The sequence below is a fragment of the Aptenodytes forsteri genome, unplaced genomic scaffold (genome assembly GCF_000699145.1).
Source record: "Aptenodytes forsteri isolate BGI_AS27 unplaced genomic scaffold, ASM69914v1 Scaffold142, whole genome shotgun sequence".
In the NCBI taxonomy this organism is placed as follows: Eukaryota; Metazoa; Chordata; class Aves; order Sphenisciformes; family Spheniscidae; genus Aptenodytes; species Aptenodytes forsteri.
In genome coordinates this window covers 518,129-535,913 of record NW_008794598.1, presented here as the reverse complement: position 1 = coordinate 535,913, position 17,785 = coordinate 518,129, and the positions used below count along the sequence as shown (strand labels likewise).

Here is a 17,785-nt window from a genome sequence, read left to right as displayed (position 1 = left end):
AAGAAACAGGAGAGAGGAAGCCTACCTTGTTTCCCAGGTAGTCTGTTAGTTCTCGAATGTGACAGCGTGACATGGTTATATATATATATTTTTTTATATATATATATATATATATATATATATCAGTTCACTGAGAGCTCCACAGCACTCTAATCGGCATATCTCAATCATCTCAAAGGAAACACACAACATGCAGCAAAAGATGTGACAACCCTCAGCCTGAGGAGGCTGCGAGGGACATCGTCATGTACAGGGTGAGGCAGGAGCTGATTAGGAAATACAAAACTACCAGTTCATTTGGTTGCAGAACTGTCTAGTTCTGTTTAGAACTATTTAGTTGCAGAACTATTTAGCAACACAAAATTTCCGTTGGACTGAGCACAGATCCTAAAGACATTTACTAAATATGGTAAAGCAGCTTCAGTAAAAAGCAGACCTTATTTCCAAAGATAGCTTATCCCAGCATTAAACATACCTGTTTGTGGGCTCCGAAGCTTCACACTCTGGAAACAAAAAACAAGGAAGGTATTTGAAAGTCCCACAACCAAATGTTGTTCTCTTGCACACAAGCAAGCCAGAGAAGACAAAGAAATGATGTTACGTGCAAACACCCACACACCTCCATGCTGAGCATGTAATGGAAGATAGACTTACGCATTATAGTTTCACTTTGCAAAGCTATACTTCAACTATGGGATGATCAACAGATGCCTAAACTTTGTTCAGCTCCTGCCTGTTCCACAGGGCGGTGTGAACCTCAGTGGACCACTAACTCCCTGTTTTCATTATCCTTCTCTAAAATAGGAACAATATTTTTACTACCTTGTATGGGATTTAGGACCCCAAAAAATAATGTTTGGAGTAAAGTAGATATTGATATGGAAGAGCCTGACTGATACCACATCTTCCTCCCAGTCCTGAACCCTGAAATAATTTATGGAAAGTACACAGTGCCAAAACTAGGGTCTTTCTCACAGAAGGAAACACGATAAGGAAATTGGCATAGTGATAGTGCTGGAGAAGAGACAAAAAGCCGCTTACTTACCTTACATGGTCTCAGTCTCACTGAGTCGTTAAACACCTCTGAATGAGACTCGCCACTCCACTCCAAAGAGGTTCCGATATTTGTATTTCTGGCTGCAAGCTGAAAATCAGAAGTGGCCAGAGGAAGTTGTCCTAGAAACAATTGAACACAAGAGAGGTCATTTCTCATCCCAGACAGTCAGAGCAAAGGCACTGCTGGATGCTACGATACCACACAAACATGGGAGGAGCCCTCAGAGTACTTCTCAGCCCCTTTGTTAAATGCACTTACCAGATTCACTGGCCACAATAAAGGACTCGGGGGTTCGCTCGGGCAGGGGTGGAGGATCATCATCGTCATCTGGCTGTGGCAGGGTGGCTAATTGGGGAGACATGGACAGATTACCTACATGGCACGACACAGCAGGAGAACTACAGACCTCTGCAGAGACTCTGAGAGCTGACTGCTCTTGCCCAGCCATGCACCGGAGATGATGGTTAAACACCTCTAAAATGTAGTTAAAAATCCAAATAGTCCTCAGCACCAATTCACCTGCTGCTAGCTATGTGGCCCCAAGGACACACTTCCAGCAGTGTCGGCAGCAGAATTCCCATTGCACAGGGGAAAACGATGAGCGTACCCCCAGCACACAGACAAGCTCACAGCTGGCGGTACCATTGCTGCTTGGCTTGTGCTGCAGCTCCCATAGCTTTCCGAGAGTCTCTAGCATCTAGATAACGAGCACACTTCTGTGACACTGAATCCTGAAGGGCCTGAGCAGGACAAAGCTGAGAAAATGCCAAAGCTGCAGACAGCGGGAAATGCCTGACTGGGCCAGGACTGACCAGACCAAGGAATAATTCTACCCCCTTCATATGGTGGGTGATGGTTTTAAGGCTACAGATCTGGGCAAAACACTAATGTTGAAGTCCTGGTTCTCTCAGTCTCAGTGGGATGTCAGCGTCCCCCTGCACGACACTCTGTGGAAAGGAGTGTTTTTTGACCTGGAAACGAGATCCTCGAAGAAAACCATTTCTGGGAGTTTCCTGAATGCTTCTTGGAGCACCCTGTTTTAAGAATTGGTCAGCACCAATCCCTGCCTTCCTGTGAGAGCCATAGCAAGGTGACACAGTACTCCAGAGCAGCTGTGTAACGCGAAACCCAAGATCATGCTGTTCTAAAAACATTGTTTATTTTTATGGGAAAAATTTAAGGCAGGATGAAATGAGTGTGAGGATGAAACCAGTTGCTCCTTCAGCTTTTGCGGGAACACAGTCCCGAGGAGCAGCTACAGCCCTGCCCGTACGCCAAAAGACAACACCCGCCACTCCCTCCAGCACACCGAAATCCAGAGTGACCAAGCTCAGCTTGCTGCAGTGTTGCACCACTTACTCGGGGAGGATATCCTCTCGCCGTTCAGCAGGGGAGTGTGGTGGGACACAGGCCTGGGTGGTGGGGAGCTGGCCGTGGCAGGCTGCAGTGGGGCACTCACAGAGCAAGAAGGGAGAAATGCATCCTGCCCCTCTGCAAAGCACTCAGTAAGCACCGGGGACATGGGGTCCTCTGGAGAGAGTGAAGAGAAGTAGGGGTCTTCTGCAGAGCAGAAGAAAGGGTAAGGACTTTGCCCATGGTTCCTGCAGCTTGGGGGGCTGTCTGCATCTCGGCTCGAGTGGTTCAGCTCAACAGGGGAAAATCCGTCCTGCTTCTTCCCCTGAAAGCTTGAGTAACAGGCATTTGGCAACCGTGAACTCAAAACAGGCTTTGCACCCCCTCCATCCCATTCCCAGCCTTCTCCCTGGTGCACCAGCACAAAAGGGGTCGATGCAGTCCGTGTCAGAGGTGCTCTGCCACGAGGCCATCTTCTGCCTGCTCCCTTTGGTTCCAGGTTCAGAAGCAGCTGCTCAGGAGAGATGCTGTTGAACTCCAAACTGCGGTGTTTCTGGTGAGCATTCCCAGCGCCCCATTTCTCAGCGGCAGCTGCCTTCCTGCGGTTGATGAAGTTCAAAGTGCCAAAGGAGATGGCCTGTCTGATGGGAGGGACCCCATGTCCAGAGCTGTCGTGTACTCCCATGGCAGACAACGATGTCAGGGATGCTTTGGTTTGTACCACCGGAGGAAGGCGTTGATGCACATCCTGTTCCTCTCGCTCTGAGCTGGAATAAAGCACCATGATGTGAAGTCAAAGCCATCTAGTACTCAGAAATCTCTGTTAGCCTACTAACAAGGCCCCACAACATTGCTCCTAAGAGCAGATCCGTCCTCCAGGAACGTAGAGCCTGGTTCAGCCTCAAGCAAGGAGGACAGGGAAGGACTGTGCACCCTGGTGCCCCATTTTAACACCATTAAAGGTGAACAGAGGAGGCTCCTTTATGCAGGTAAACTACCGCCTCAATGCAGACTATACCAAAAAGCAAAATTATTTACAGAAAGCAGACACTGCAAACTGAAACATGCCCACAGAAAGATCCCGCCACCCTCTGAAGCTGCCCGTGACAGGAGGCTAGACTCCTCAGGCTTGCTGTTCCTACAGCAAGAGGCACTGGAGTGGCACATGCAGATGAAAGATGGGACCAGGAGGGGGGCATCCTGCAGGATACACAGCTCCAGGCAGAGGGCTGAGATGAACCAGCATTGGGGTGTCTCCACGTGCATGAGCCTTTTTTATACTGCTCTGTGATGTGTTTCCAGTTCGTATGTGAAACACCGTGTAAGCACAACATGAAACAGACCCAAGGGCAGAAGAGGGGGACAGATAATGGCATGCAGGGAAGAGGCTGAGACTTAGTCTCAGAGACACATCAGTGAGAAGAGCAGGAGTTATGTTATGTTAGGACTCAAGGGAGGCTGCAGGTCCTGCTGACAACTGAAATGCAACATTCAAACAGAACTCTGTCACAAAGCACACATAAAAAAATGCATCTTCCTGAAATCGTATGCGTGACTGAAAATACTAACCCAGGGGATATTTGTGCTGTGGTCTTACCAGGTTAGTAATCTCAGAGAATAAATATCTTCCACTGGAGTCAGAAGTGGCTTGGCTACAGGATGCCTTGTTTGTACCTAGCAAAAGAAAAGATTAGAAAACAAGAGAATGAGGAGGAAGAATGCAAAGAACACAAGCATGCTATTTCAGGAGTTGGAGTTTGTGCCAGCTACTTTTAATTATTAATGCAGTTTGGAAGTGACAAACACCAACTTGAAAACACCAAGTTGGAGCTGAAAACTGAGGACAGATCCTTCTGAACAGCAATTCCTGTCAGCACCTTTTTGAAATGAGAGTACAGCGCCGTACAACCATGCAGCTGTTTCAAACACCTGCAAAACAGCCTACGCAGACAACTCTGCCTTCAGGACCCTATGCGGCCATTCAGCCTGGTTTCATTTGTGACACCTCAGCACATGACCACCCCCCATGCTCTGCAAAGTGCTTTCAGAGGGCAGTGAGGTTTAGGCGGGCGAGAGGCTTGGCCAGGAGCTACAAAACCACATCCGGACTTGAACCTTTTTCTGCATTTTGTGTCAACCTCGTCTTGCATCTCCTTTGCTTACAGACTGTCCACAAGACATAGAAAGAGGCTCTTTTCAGCTCTTTTCTCACTCAGCTCTGGCTTGGAACAGCCTGCAAATCCTATGGAAAAACTGCGGCACGAGTCCCATGGCAGGGTACCGTTCCCAATTCTTTAGACAAAAGCTTCTGACAAAATAAGCTAACTATAACCTTTCAGCCTTTGCCTAAGAATGGCAATGCATTTACTTCAGCCAGATTGCAAACAGCTGCACAGGCAAGGTAAGGTTCATGCCAGCAGTCACAGAAGAACAGCAAGAACAAAGAAAAGCTTAACCATGGATGCTTTGGATGTTCCTGTTTATATGCAACTTTGTACCAAGACCACATTGTTTTTCCTCAGAGGTGTATCAGATTTGAAAGACTTATGAGATATTTTAGCCTACTATCTCCCACAGGCAGGCTGTAATGCTAATTACCTCACTAGAATACCACCATGTTGCAGACTAACACTTTTAGCCATACCACCTTGTGCACCCAAGCTTCCCAACCTGGATTGAAAGTCACTCTGTTGCTTGCAAGCACTCCATGAAGACAAGTTTCACTGGCACATCCACATGGAAATCAGCCGCTGCTGTAGGAAGTTGGTGCTTTTCTATTCACTTATTACATTAAACAATTATAAAAGTATATAGAAAATGGTTTTGAGACCAAAGACAACTTAGCTCTCGCTTGGGGCCAAATCCTGTGATAAGCATTGCACATTCAGGGAAACAGCTGGATTCTCATGGGTTAACTTGAAAAGAGGCTCAGTTTGGGCATAAAGGATAGCAGAAAACATGGCGATTCATTCCAGGTCTGCAGAGGAGACCTCTGCAGTAGGAATCTAGGTTAGAGCTGGCATGCCCTGGGGACTTTTACCTGTGAAGCAGCAGAATCTTCCTGGGCATTGAGTGCTTTAATCTGCCTTTTGAAGAGCTCAATCACCGCATCATAAACCAGCTCATACTGCTCCTGCGTTCCAGACAAATAAAACAGACATGAGAGCCAGCACCTGCAGTACTTGTAAATGGCCACCTGTTACCCAAATCAAGCATCAGCCCCCGAGAGAAGCTGCCACTTTCCAGTCCATTGGCAGGGTAAATTCTCAGAAGAGGTAGAAGCCACAACTTTCAGAGGGTTCAGACTGAAGCATTTGGGTTTTTTTCGGGTGCACAAACAACGCTATTCTTCACTGAGCTTCCTCCTCAGTCTGTCTCAGCTGAGAAGGGTTCCCACTTTATTTCCTGGACAGTCCCTTGTTTCACAGCGTAAGCGTTCAACAAATCAGACTGCAAACACTAAGCTATTCCAGCTGTCTACAAGGAAATGGTCAGCTACCAAATTAATTTCTGCAAAATTATTCTTCTGTTCAGAAAAGGGACCTTACAGAACATCTACAGGCCCCAGTTCCCAGCAGCACAACCGCTCTGTGTTTCCTTACTGCAAACCCTCCTGGGGAAAAGCTGAGGTCCCAGTATGGGGAGTATACTAGTTGGCAAAATGTCCTGAACATACCTTGGTCTGCACTATGGAAGGCCTTTGCGTGCGCATTTCCTGGATCAGACTAAAAATACTGAAGTTCACTGGAACAATCTTGCAAGAAAGAGAAAAGGTGAAAAATTACAGACAGGTCTAATTCCAAGCAGCTTCCAATCGTGATGCAGTTTAGAGCAGTGTCCAAAATTGAGGCCTACTATTGCAAGAATTTTTAACAAAGGACCTGCTTAGAGTGCCATTTTTGATTATGAACCAGCTTGCCTCCTCCCTCCTGTCTTGCACTCCACAGAAAATACCCTTTTTATAACAGCATTGGTAACAGCTCTGAATAGCACGAAGGGCAAGACACCGATTTCCCAGATCAATGCATCCAGGGTTATTGCGGCACAGAAAACAGCCGCTCCTCAGAGTCCCAGCAACCTGCTGCAAGGCCAGGGATTACTTCACTGTTAAAACATATGTTTTTATTGAAGAGTCAGAGTAAAGCAAGGTGTTAGTTTGGAAACCCTGGATTTCTGATGCTTAAGTGCGGAGAGACAGATAGACAGTAAACTTGTATTGAAGACTGAAGGCCAGCGCAGAGCCAAGCTCCCTGATCCGAAGGTCCTGCCAGAGGGAGCAACAGGAGGGAGGATTCTGCCCCATCAGTACAAGCATCGGGGGCTATTTGCATTGGGATGGGGAGGGGAGCAATGGCAACGGACAGTGCATGGATGATGCAGAGCCTAAAGAGAGAGAAGCAGCACAAATGGGGAATGGGGTATCAGCGGTTTGGCCACTGCCGTTCTCCAGTCAGGCTGCGGGGAGTTCCCATTCATGGCTGTCATCTGAAATACATCTGCATGCAGTCAGAGGGGGGTGAAAGGGAGAGTAAAGGGAGAGAGAAGGGGAGGGAGAGACAGAGACGTGCAGCGGTGCTGCATGCAGGCACTGTTCGAAAACGCAGACCGGGCTGGCACTCACTCCATCCTTCAGCAGCTTCTGGGTGAAGTCGATTGCACAGATGACTCCTGTTCTCCCGCAGCCAGCACTGCAATGACAGTCACAGCAGGGTTGCTAGCAGAGGTCAAAGGATGGGCACGCTGTATTTTCTGACAAGGATATTTGAAAAAGATCCACAGCCTTCTGTGACCCTCCCATCCCACATCGCGGAGGGTGCAGACCCACACGACGGCCCTGCTGCTCCTGCTGCAGCTTCACCCGCCCCATGTAAGGCAGCACCTGCCCACAGCTCTGCTGCAGGCTGGAAGGCACATCTCGTGCTCCTGCAAACAGATCTCAGTCCTCCTGTGGCAACCAGCCCACACGTGGACATGTCCAGTGTTGGTGGTCTCTTAACTACACGTGCTGTCGCTGGCCTGCTGCTGTCTCCTTTCCTGCCACCTGGCCGTGCTAGCTGTCCTCAGAGGACACATTTGCCTTAGGACTTCCTACGAGAGGAGCTTGGCTGCTGGCTTGCGCCAGCTGCCACCCTGCCTGCAGCCACTTGGGAAGCGAGAGCACGGGGGGCCAGGGGGCCGGCAGCCCTTCCCCACTGGTGACCAGCTCACCCACCTGCAGTGGATGCAGATGGGGATGCTGTCATCCGGCTGGTAGCAGCGAATCTCGCTGATGAGCTCCAGGATGGGGTCAATGGACGAGGGGACGTCGTGGTCCGGCCAGTTTTTATAGTGGAACTGGTGGACAGTGCGGATTTCCTGCAAGAGGAGAAGAGCACTGGCAGGGTCCAGGGCTGGCCTGCCCCACTGAGGGGATGCTGCCGCGGCTCCTGCAGGCACAGACTGGGATGTCGGCATGGTAGGGGGAAGCTGGCATGCTGCAGACATCTCCAGTTCCCTTCTGCATCGGTAGGCAAAGGTTAGAGGTGCAGACTGCAGCTGTTCTTGCTACAAAAGAAGCATTGCCATTTCATGACATTCTTCAGGTTACCTGTTGGCCTCACTTACCCAGGGTCTGATTTGCCACAACTGACAAACAGCTTCAGAAATTGAGGTTTGAGTTAATTAATTGTTTACTTTCTTCATACTGTCAAATATCAAATAGCAGGCTGAGCAGCGTAAAATTTTCTGCACAAAGTGTGCCATATTTTAATATTTATATAATAAAGCTAGCCAAGATGCATTTCCTGCCTTGACCTTTCCTACTTACCCCATTCAGGGTCACCTTTAAAGTCCTAATCACATACTCATTTTTCTTCTCTTCAGCTTCCTGCAGAACAAGAAGTTGAGAGTCATATTTTCTGCAGATGACACGAGTTTCCAGTGCACGTGATGTGACATGGTGCTCGCGGCAGCTGTACTCACACAGGCGACGGAGAAAGGACCACACTGCAGGGGAGAGCCGCCCACCTCTGCCCAGTACTGCTCACATTTCTTCTGTTGCGAGAAGCAGGACAGTTTGGTTATTCACCACCGGCCCACCCGCACTGCCTCTTGTCTCACTCTGCCGGACAAAACTCATGCTGGGGGGAGGCCCGGCTCTTGCCACTGGCCAGCTCCAGCCTCCCCTTCCCTGGAGCCATCATTGCTGGTTTTTCCCTTCCAAAGAGGCTAGCTACACTACTGGAAATGGTTTAAGAATCTGCAGCTGGAGACTCAGGAAACAGCTTGTATCAAACAGAAACTCACTGTCACTAATAAGATTTAATAAAAATCTGCGTCTCGCCACCCCGCCCTGGCACTGTCACGGCAGGAGCCATCTCTGACACGTTACTCACCTTTCCCATTTCAAACTCCATACAAGCCATGACCACAACCTGCAGAAAGAAGGTTCATTAGAAAAGTCTGAACACCAGTTTCTTATCCAGGCAGCAAAATCAAACTCATCACTTGCGGGCACTTATCAGCAATGAGCAAGTTCTGTGGGCTGCCTTCCCCAGAGTCCCAGACTGCTAGGCAAATCAAACTCAGGACATCATCCACAGCCCGGGTGCGAGGACCTTTCCCACTCAGAGCCCGAATGCAGAGACAGCCACAAGCAGACTCCTGTCTCAGCAGAGTGTGGAGGAGGCTCACGGGAAGGATGCGGGGCACACACAACATCTGGAGTGAAACCCTGACACTCCCACTGTCTGCTTAGTCAAAAAGGACTTCTGGCTGGCTGTACAGACAACTTTTCTATTTTCAAAAAAAAAAAAAAAGAAAGGCATATAAATCTGCACCTTACCAGGACTTCATACTCCCAAATCATCCTCCAAAAGTCAATGACAGTAGTGGGGAGAGGACCCTGTGTTGCAATGTATGCTCTTGGCCCATAGACACCCTAAAACAGCATTCAGATCAGACATGGAGACATATTTCATAGTTCACTAGCAGAAATAAAGTCATCCCTCTTTCTGAATCTTACTTCTATCCAATGAGCCCATTAAGGACTTAGAAGGGCTTTTATATAGTTGAAATTTAGGCACCTAAATTAAATTAAGCAACCTGAAACCAATGGTGTGCAAACCTCCCAAAGGAAGACCCAAGCCATGGAGCTGGGCTTGAGTTGAGATCTGCTCCCAGAGACCACCAGTTCTTGCAGTGCATCTGGGAGCTTGGGGGTGATGTCGCAACAGCTGATCCAGCTCTCCAGTGTGCAGCTTGGCACATCTGTGGCAGCTGGCCAAAGAACAAACCCCTTGTGAAGGTCTGTTCTTCTGCAGATGGGTTGCACAGAGCCCTCGGTCACTGTGGAGAATGAAGGAAACCTTCCATCTACCATCTATCAAAGAAGGGTCATGAGCGCAGGAGAGTCCCAAAACACATGGAGCTCCCGAGGGTGAACCAGCCCGCATTGACCTGCCCTGTTGCTCGCCGCTGCAGTGGGACTGAGCTGTGCTGCTGTGCAAGGCTTCCTGCCTGTGCATTGGTGTCAGGCAAGGCGATTCTGGCCACAGGCAATTTTGCACCACTGTCACCCACCAAAGGCAGTAACACTGACGAGGAAGTTGGGGCTGTGAGCCACAAACTGTTCCACCACCCGCCCCAACATGAGCACGTGTGCCTTGCCCTGTAGCCTCATGCCTCTGTGCGGCAAGGGGTGTTTTTGAAGGGCTCACTGATTGTACACATCTTCTTTACATCGATTATCCTTGAGCATAGCCCAGAAACTACTGCATAGTCCTTTCACTCACCACAGCTGCAGGACCTGCTCCTCCTGGCACAACTCAACCAGGCAGCACTAACAGCTGCTACAAACACCTTTGCACGGCAAAACACCATGAAAGAAACAATACCTTGATGAAGTTGGCATTGATGTAATGAGAGTCTGCATCTGATGTGATCAGGGACAACTCCACTCTGCTGTGGTCAACTGCAGGCACAAAAGCAGAAGAAGCAGCAGTTACTGTTTGTCTTTCATGGTGGTTGAGCTCCTCAGACAAGGTGCTTTGGAGGAGCACATCCATCAGAGAGCTCACCCCAGAGCAGATGAATGGCTGTGCAAGCAGCTAATGCCTCCTCCTGCACCTACCAATAGCCCTGCACAGAATTGCCGTTGCCTACACATTGCACATTGAGAATTGGACCTGTGTGAACCTCGTGAGATTTAACAAGGCCAAGTGCAGGGTCCTGCACCTGGGTCAGGGCAACCCCTGGTATCAACACAGGCTGGGGGACGAAGGGATTGAAAGCAGCCCTGCCGAGAAGGACTTGGGGGTACTTGGTAGATGAAAAGCTGGACATGAGCCAGCAATGTGCGCTCGCAGCCCAGAAGGCCAACCGTATCCTGGGCTGCATCAAAAGCAGCGTGGCCAGCAGGTCGAGGGAGGAGATTCTGCCCCTCTGCTCTGCTCTGGTGAGACCCCACCTGGAGTACTGCGTCCAGCTCTGGAGCCCTCAGCATGGGAAAGACACGGACCTGTTGGAGCGGGTCCAGAGGAGGGTCACAAAAATGATCAGGGGGCTGGAACACCTCTCCTATGAAGAAAGGCTGGGAGAGTTGGGGTTGTTCAGCCTAGAGGAGAGAAGGCTTTGGGGAGACCTTATTGCAGCCTATCAGTACTTAAAGGGGGCTTATAAAAAAGATGGCAGCAAATTTTTTAGCAGGGCCTGTTGCTACAGGACAAGGGGGAATGGCTTTAAACTGAAGGGGGGTAGATTTAGACTAGATATAAGGAAGACATTTTTTACGCTGAGGGTGGTGAAGCACTGGCCCAGGTTGCCCAGAGAGGTGGTGGATGCCCCCTCCCTGGAAACATTCCAGGTCAGGTTGGACAGGACTCTGAGCAACCTGATCTAGTTGAAGATGTCCATGCCCATGGCAGGGGGGTTGGACTAGATGACCTTTAGAGGTCCCTTCCAACCCAAACTATTCTGTGATTCTATGATGATTCTATGATTCTACACACAGGCAGCAGACAGGCAAGCTCTCTTTCAGAGTGGCGGTGGTGTCTTAGGCAAGAGCTGCAGATGCTGCCACTACCCCAAGTGCAACGCCAATCTCCTCCTCTTGACCACGGAGCAAGCCAAGCCTAGAATCACTCTGCGCTCCATCTTACAGGCTCAAATGAGGTCTGTGGGTTTAGAGGGGTTTTTTTCAAGCTAGAATAGATGAAAGGGACAGTCTGCTCTGATCCTATGACAGACTCTTCTTTGGAGACTTTTGCACCAAGCCAGGACAAGCCACAACAGTTTTTAACTGTAGTCTGCTTTGTATGTCATGGAGACATCTTTGTCCAAAGCTGTTCTCTACAAGGCCTTGGAAAACAAGTGGTTGCAATGCTGCCCAGAAAGCTTGCAAGGACAGTCATTAGAGGATGTGTTTCCTACTGAACAGAAGTTCTTCTGTCTGTAGAAAATACGTGCCAAAGTATTCCAGAGCATGCACTGCAACAGTCAAAGATAAACCCTTTAATCTGAACAGCAGAATTCAAGGCCAACTGACAGGCAGTGATATGCTCATATGCAAGCAACAGTGCAGGCAGATACTGGAGGAAGAGAACAGACTCGAGCTAGCAAAAGAAAAGGCTGAATAGGAACATTTGCCATTTCCAACCTACAGGGTAAGATGTCCTTGTATCTGTTCTTCTTCATGTTCTCTGGTTGCTCAGATGCTGCTGTAGGGTAGATTTTATCCGATCTGTACTTTGTTGACTGCCTTTTCAACTTCTGTGATAAAAGAATGGAACAAATTACAGCAGATGTGCTATGCACAACACACTACTAGAGAGTATGTGTGAAGGTCTCTAGGGGTCAGGTTCACTACCACAAAGCAAAGTCTGCACCATTAATTCTTTCCTGAGTGGCTTTTCTCAAGGTACTCAGAGCAAGAATAGAGACAGGAGCCACCTGAGAGCCCCAGCACAGGCTTCTGAAGAATGGAAAGTGTGTGCTGAGGCAGTGCCCACACGAGGCTCGGGCATGTAGGCTTCTGAAGTGAAATGATGCATTTATACAGCACATAAAGCATCGCCCTCACAAATAAGTGAGACACAGGGGAATCATTCTCAGTATAAATGGCACCCAGGTAAGAGGAGTAACAATGTTAAACCACGTTTAACAAATGATATCAGAAAAGCCAGATAAATCAATTGATTTTTCTCACTTTGGTAAAGATGCTCCCATCTATAGCTGCAAACAGCAATGCTCAAGCCACTAAAGGAGCACAAGCAATCGGAGCAAAGTAGCTACATGTGCTGATGAAAGAGAAAGGAGAAGGAGTCCTAGGATAGACCCTTAGAGGTATGAATCTCCCATCTCTTTCATTTCCAGGATAAAGCTGCAGCACTCCTAGAGAGTTCAAGCATCTTTTTCCTGCCAAAGCATAGAATTTTATTTCACTGACATCAGCTTCTAAATAACACACACTGTTCACTACCATCAACTTCAAAAGCACCATTCTTGCTGTATTTTTTCTTTCATAATTTTTTGTCTACCTAACCACTTTTCTTGAAACCAAGGAATGCTTTTGATTTAAAACAAAAGGTCATTTCTCTAATCAGTGTCTCTACGGTTTGTCACTATGAAGGGTAAGGCTCCCTTTCCTGTCACCCTGGAGCCATACCTTCACAGCCCTTCTCTGCTGGGGTCCAGAGAATTGGGCTGACACTGAAGAACCCTCAGTATCATGTGCCTTTATGAAAGAAAGGTGTGCAGTGGTGAAAAGCAAAGAAAAGGGACCACAGGCACACCTGAGGTGAGAGGGTTTCTCATGCCTCGTGCACACCTCACGGTGACCCACCTGAGCTGCTAATAGGAAGTGGGAACGGTGGCTCAGCCGCTCACAGCATGGGGAAAAACAGCCCACCGGTCTTGGGGTCGCTGAACCAAAATAGCGCCGTGGTCAAAGCCCTCTCTGGTGTGCTCGAGGGCTTGGAGGCTGCAGCTCTGGCATGACAGCACATGAGCAAGAATCTCAGGAGTCCTGATGGTTTTGGGGCCCTGATTTTTGGTTGCTCACCATAAATCGCTTCGAGAGTCAGCTCACCAGTGACCTTCCCACGGGAGCTCATAAGTGTCTGCGTTTCAGCTCTCCCAAAAGCTCTCATCCCGTTTTGAGAATCCTGGCCCCTGTCCTTCCTTGCTGCAGACCCAACATCTAAGCAGCTGCAGGAGAGCTGCAAAACTCCCCTTGACTCCAGCCTGCTCTAGACAAGCACCCGCTAGGACACGACACCCTCCAGGGCCTGCATGCATTAAGCTTCAGAGTGATGATATTTGCCAAAAGGCCACATCAGGAGCTGGAGGGCTTTGTAGCTTGTACATATTTGACCAAGCCAAGCAGCCCCTTAGCAATACCACAGATAAAAGGTATACACAGCAACATGTATCTCATCTCCACATTATTCTGTGCACAGATATTCAGATCCAAGTCAGAGTTGCTGTTTTTTAACATTAAACTGCAATTTTTAAACCCTAAATTCTGCTGCTCTCCAGCCACAATACCACAGGAGTTGCAGGTCTCACTGACCTGGATGGAATGAGTCAGGAAGAGGGTACAGGAGGCTCAGCACAGTTCATGTGTCCAGTCTCTATTAATCAAGAACATGGGGGCAGGCACAGTGTGATAGAAGTTGTGGGAGCAGGATGGTTTTTGTAGACTACACGTCCCTGTAACCTCCCGAGCTCTTCTGGTGTTGGTTGCATCATGCCCCTGCCTCCTTCCAATGCAACCCCAACTTCCAGGGTAAGCTTTCATGGAAGGGGCATCTCGTAGTACTGAAGCCAGTCTTCTCATAGCTGAGCCTCTGAATCATCTTACTTTTCTGTCCCTGCATAAACTGGCATAAAACTGCTTGGGAAATGGCTACATATGAGAAAGCAAGTGAGAGCAAGAAGGATCAAACTCTTGCTGTGAGACTGCACAAACAGAAAAAGGGAACTCGAACAAAAAACCCTGTCATTTACAGTAACACCACCACAATTGGCATGTACGAATGCTTGTTCACACAAAGAGAGACATTAGGATGGAGAAATAGCATCAAACGTTTCTACCAAGTTTGGAAATGCAAGCCATCACAATTGCCTGTTAAGGCTTTTGCACTTGCAGAAGTGGCCAGATGGCCAGATGGCCAATTACTCGGGCCGTCCTGGGAAGATCTCGTCCCAGTACAACAGGAAACGCAGCCCTGACCACTTCTACCTGCCATTTTGGTCAGAAAATTAACTGTACATTTGGCTGCTAGAACTAGTACATGCACTGAGGCTCCGCAGCCCTGCTGCCTCGCATGGCACACTACAACCCCAGCACAGCAGTGAGAGGAGGAAATTCAGCAGCCTGTGACAGCACTTTGTTCCATGGAACAACAGACTGTCACTGCAGGCTCAGATTAATCACTTCCCTCCAACCCAGACACCTGGAAACCAAACACTAAGCTTTTCCCAAGTGTTTGAAGTGCCAGTCTTCACTGGTATGACAAAGCAGGGCTGGATCTCGTGGGGACTCCTAAGTAACCCCTGCACCTTCCCCAGAGACCACTGCCTGATGCAACCCCTATGAGGAGGGGTAGCTCAGGGCCAGTGGTTATTCTGGTGTTTGAGACATTTGAGATCTTACAGATGTACCAGTTTTACCCTTCTCTATGTCTGCTAAAGCCGGGCAATGCCTTTGCTTCTCAAAGTAGCCCAGACAGCCTGCCAGAACAACCTTCCTCTAGCTGATAGATCAGCAGCCCTCACCAGCCCTCAGCTTTAACTGTGAGACAGTGGATTGCCATCTAAGACTCACCCGTGCCACCCAAACAAATAAAAAGATGTCAGAGATCAGGGCACTGTGCAGATCTCAACCAGCTAGACACTGCAGAACACCGGGGAAGGCAAGAGCCATCAGCATTTTTTGCTAGTTTTGCCTTTAGGGAACAAGAAATTAATTTCCAGGAGGGGCCAGAAGCATTGCTGGACATAAAACACATGCACTCATTGCGAATGGATGCATGAGCCCTTCCACGTAACCTAGCGCAGCGCTGGAGGCTGGAGAAGTGGCCCGTCCAGCTGCTCAGATCGCCGTCTTCTCGCACCTTGGCCAAGGTGCCCGGTGTTGATGAGAGGTACAACAGTCTCGGGTCCACAGGGCATTTATCTGAACACCCGCTCCCTGCTCTGCAGGTGGTACGGGGGCAGGGTGGGGGATTTCTATTGAAATGAAAAAAGGAAAAGCTATATCAAGTAGCAACCGGAGATCCCTGACAGGAACACGTGTATCACAGATATAACAGATTGCAATGGGGAGAAGGGACAGTGGCTCCATATTCCTCACTATACCCCCAGTTGTATTACCAGGTGAAGTGAAACTGCGTCTTGACAAGTGCATTCACAAAGTAGAAAACAGGAAGCACTCGGGTAATTATTTAAAAAGCAAACAGTTTTACTTTGAATGCAAACTATTAAATTACTCTTCTGTCTTTATATTCCTTTTACCCCAGTTAACTCCTGTGTCTCTTCCTGCTGTAATATTCACAGAAAATCTTATTGTCACATGTAAATCACATCCCCGTTTGAGGAGAAGTGACTGAGCTGTTCTTTAAATCAACTGAAACACAAAGCCGTGCCTTAAGTGAACTTACCAAAAACTCGTCTACAAACTCTTCTCGGTTGAGCTTCTTGCCTTGGGCCCTTTCCAGGTTTTGCAGCAGAATCTCCCTTTGGTCCATATTGCCGGAGACCGAGCGCAACTGGCCTACCAAACCTGGGAACGGACATGTCAAGTGCATGCCGCAGCGGAAAGCACCAGCCCGGAGAGCACTCGCGGCAGGCTGTGGTTTACTGACTTCATCACAAGTCTTAAAGGAAATTAGTACGTAACAGATATCGTGGTCAAATAAAACAAAACACACAACCTGGGGCCCTAGCGCCTCCTTTTAAAACCACACGCACTTTGCGTGTGCCCCACAGCAAGGTTAGGCAGCACTGAGCCGGGCCGGAGCCTCGCAGCAGGAGCAGACTGCCCCGGGTCCCTCGGCCACAGCGTGCCTCCAGCGTGCCCAGCTGTTCCCCGTGCACTGTGCCACGAAGCTGGTCAGACGTTGGAGACCAGAGCCAAGCACCCCAACATCTGACTTCTTTAAGCACCATGTCCAGCCGTCACCAGCAGCACGGCCCTCCCGGGCCACAGTCCAGAGGGGCGAGCACGGGGGGCAGCAGCTGAGCACACGTGCCCACGGGCAGCTGCGGGGGAAGGCTTCAGACTCGGAATATGCTGCAGCTAGAAGAGTCCCTAAAACAGCATGCAAAATCCACAGCTCCCCTTCACACTTATAACTTAGCCTGTTTTCCACATTAACTGCAAAATATTTTGAAAGAATACTTCAGGCAGATGCTGAGCACCCGAACCTGGCTTGCACGTGTTACTCCCCTGAACTGCACGACTGCTTCTGAACAGAGAAAACCTATCGACATGCTTCAGGTCAACTCTTCCAGCCACAGTTCCCCACATCTGGTAGCTTGGGCTAGAAGACAGGGTCAAATCTGACTCCAGTAGACTACAGAAATCCAGTTAATTATGCCAGCCTAATTCACCTCACTCACTCTCAGTAACACTTACAGGTACTCTAAAAAACCCATAGGACAAAGTAGAGGTAATCCTAAAATGGGAAGGAAATGCAGAGAGCAACGTTCTCAAAGGCCATCTGTTTTCTCTACTTGCAGAAGTGGGGAAAACTAAACTAAACTGAACTAACCTAAACTAAACACAACCCCCCAAAAACTAAAAAAAAGTATGGAAGTCACAACCTTGATCTTTCCGATATCTTACATTTTGCACAAAGATTTCTGTCTGGCTGTACCAAGTCTGTTTCTCTTTCCGATTGTAACTATAGTCATTAAATGTATTCCCCTTCCGTGTTTTCTCACAGATTGGGTACAGAATAGCTACAAGATTTCTGTATCCAGCTGCTAAAAGGCAAAGGACTGCTGATCACTCTTTCAGAGTGTCCTGGTTTTGGCAGGGATAGAGTTAATTTCCTTCCTAGTAGCTGGTACAGTGTTTTGGATTTAGGGTGAGAACAATGTTGATAACACACCGATGTTTTAGTTGTTGCTAGGTAGTGCTTACACTAGCCAAGGACTTTTCAGCTTCCCATGCTCTACCGACTGAGCAGGCTGGAGGTGCACAAGAAGCTGGGAGGGGGCACAGCCAGGACAGCTGACCCCAACTGGCCAGAGGGACATTCCATACCATGCGACGTCATGCTCAGCATATAAAGCTGGGGGAAGAAGGAAGTGATGGCATTTGTGTTCCCAAGTAACCGTTACGCGTGATGGAGCCCTGCTTTCCTGGAGATGGCTGAACACCTGCCTGCC

The 17,785-nt window shown here is 48.8% G+C and overlaps 1 protein-coding gene across 1 annotated transcript in view; it reads right to left on the bottom strand.

Annotated features, from left to right (window-relative positions):
* PTPN22 (protein tyrosine phosphatase, non-receptor type 22) overlaps positions 1 to 16,137 on the bottom strand; it is an 18,959-nt gene extending 2,822 nt beyond the window's left edge. The window contains exons 1-16 of the mRNA XM_019470350.1: positions 16,051 to 16,137; positions 12,049 to 12,157; positions 10,285 to 10,361; positions 9,234 to 9,329; positions 8,785 to 8,823; positions 8,372 to 8,443; positions 8,217 to 8,276; positions 7,623 to 7,765; positions 7,032 to 7,098; positions 6,087 to 6,164; positions 5,451 to 5,543; positions 4,008 to 4,084; positions 2,417 to 3,177; positions 1,316 to 1,402; positions 1,046 to 1,176; positions 476 to 503 (exon numbers count right to left, since the gene is read on the bottom strand). Coding sequence (XP_019325895.1) covers positions 476 to 503; positions 1,046 to 1,176; positions 1,316 to 1,402; positions 2,417 to 3,177; positions 4,008 to 4,084; positions 5,451 to 5,543; positions 6,087 to 6,164; positions 7,032 to 7,098; positions 7,623 to 7,765; positions 8,217 to 8,276; positions 8,372 to 8,443; positions 8,785 to 8,823; positions 9,234 to 9,329; positions 10,285 to 10,361; positions 12,049 to 12,157; positions 16,051 to 16,137 — 2,005 coding nt within the window. The remainder of the gene's footprint in view (positions 1 to 475; positions 504 to 1,045; positions 1,177 to 1,315; positions 1,403 to 2,416; positions 3,178 to 4,007; positions 4,085 to 5,450; positions 5,544 to 6,086; positions 6,165 to 7,031; positions 7,099 to 7,622; positions 7,766 to 8,216; positions 8,277 to 8,371; positions 8,444 to 8,784; positions 8,824 to 9,233; positions 9,330 to 10,284; positions 10,362 to 12,048; positions 12,158 to 16,050) is intronic.
* Positions 16,138 to 17,785: the final 1,648 nt, after the last annotated feature.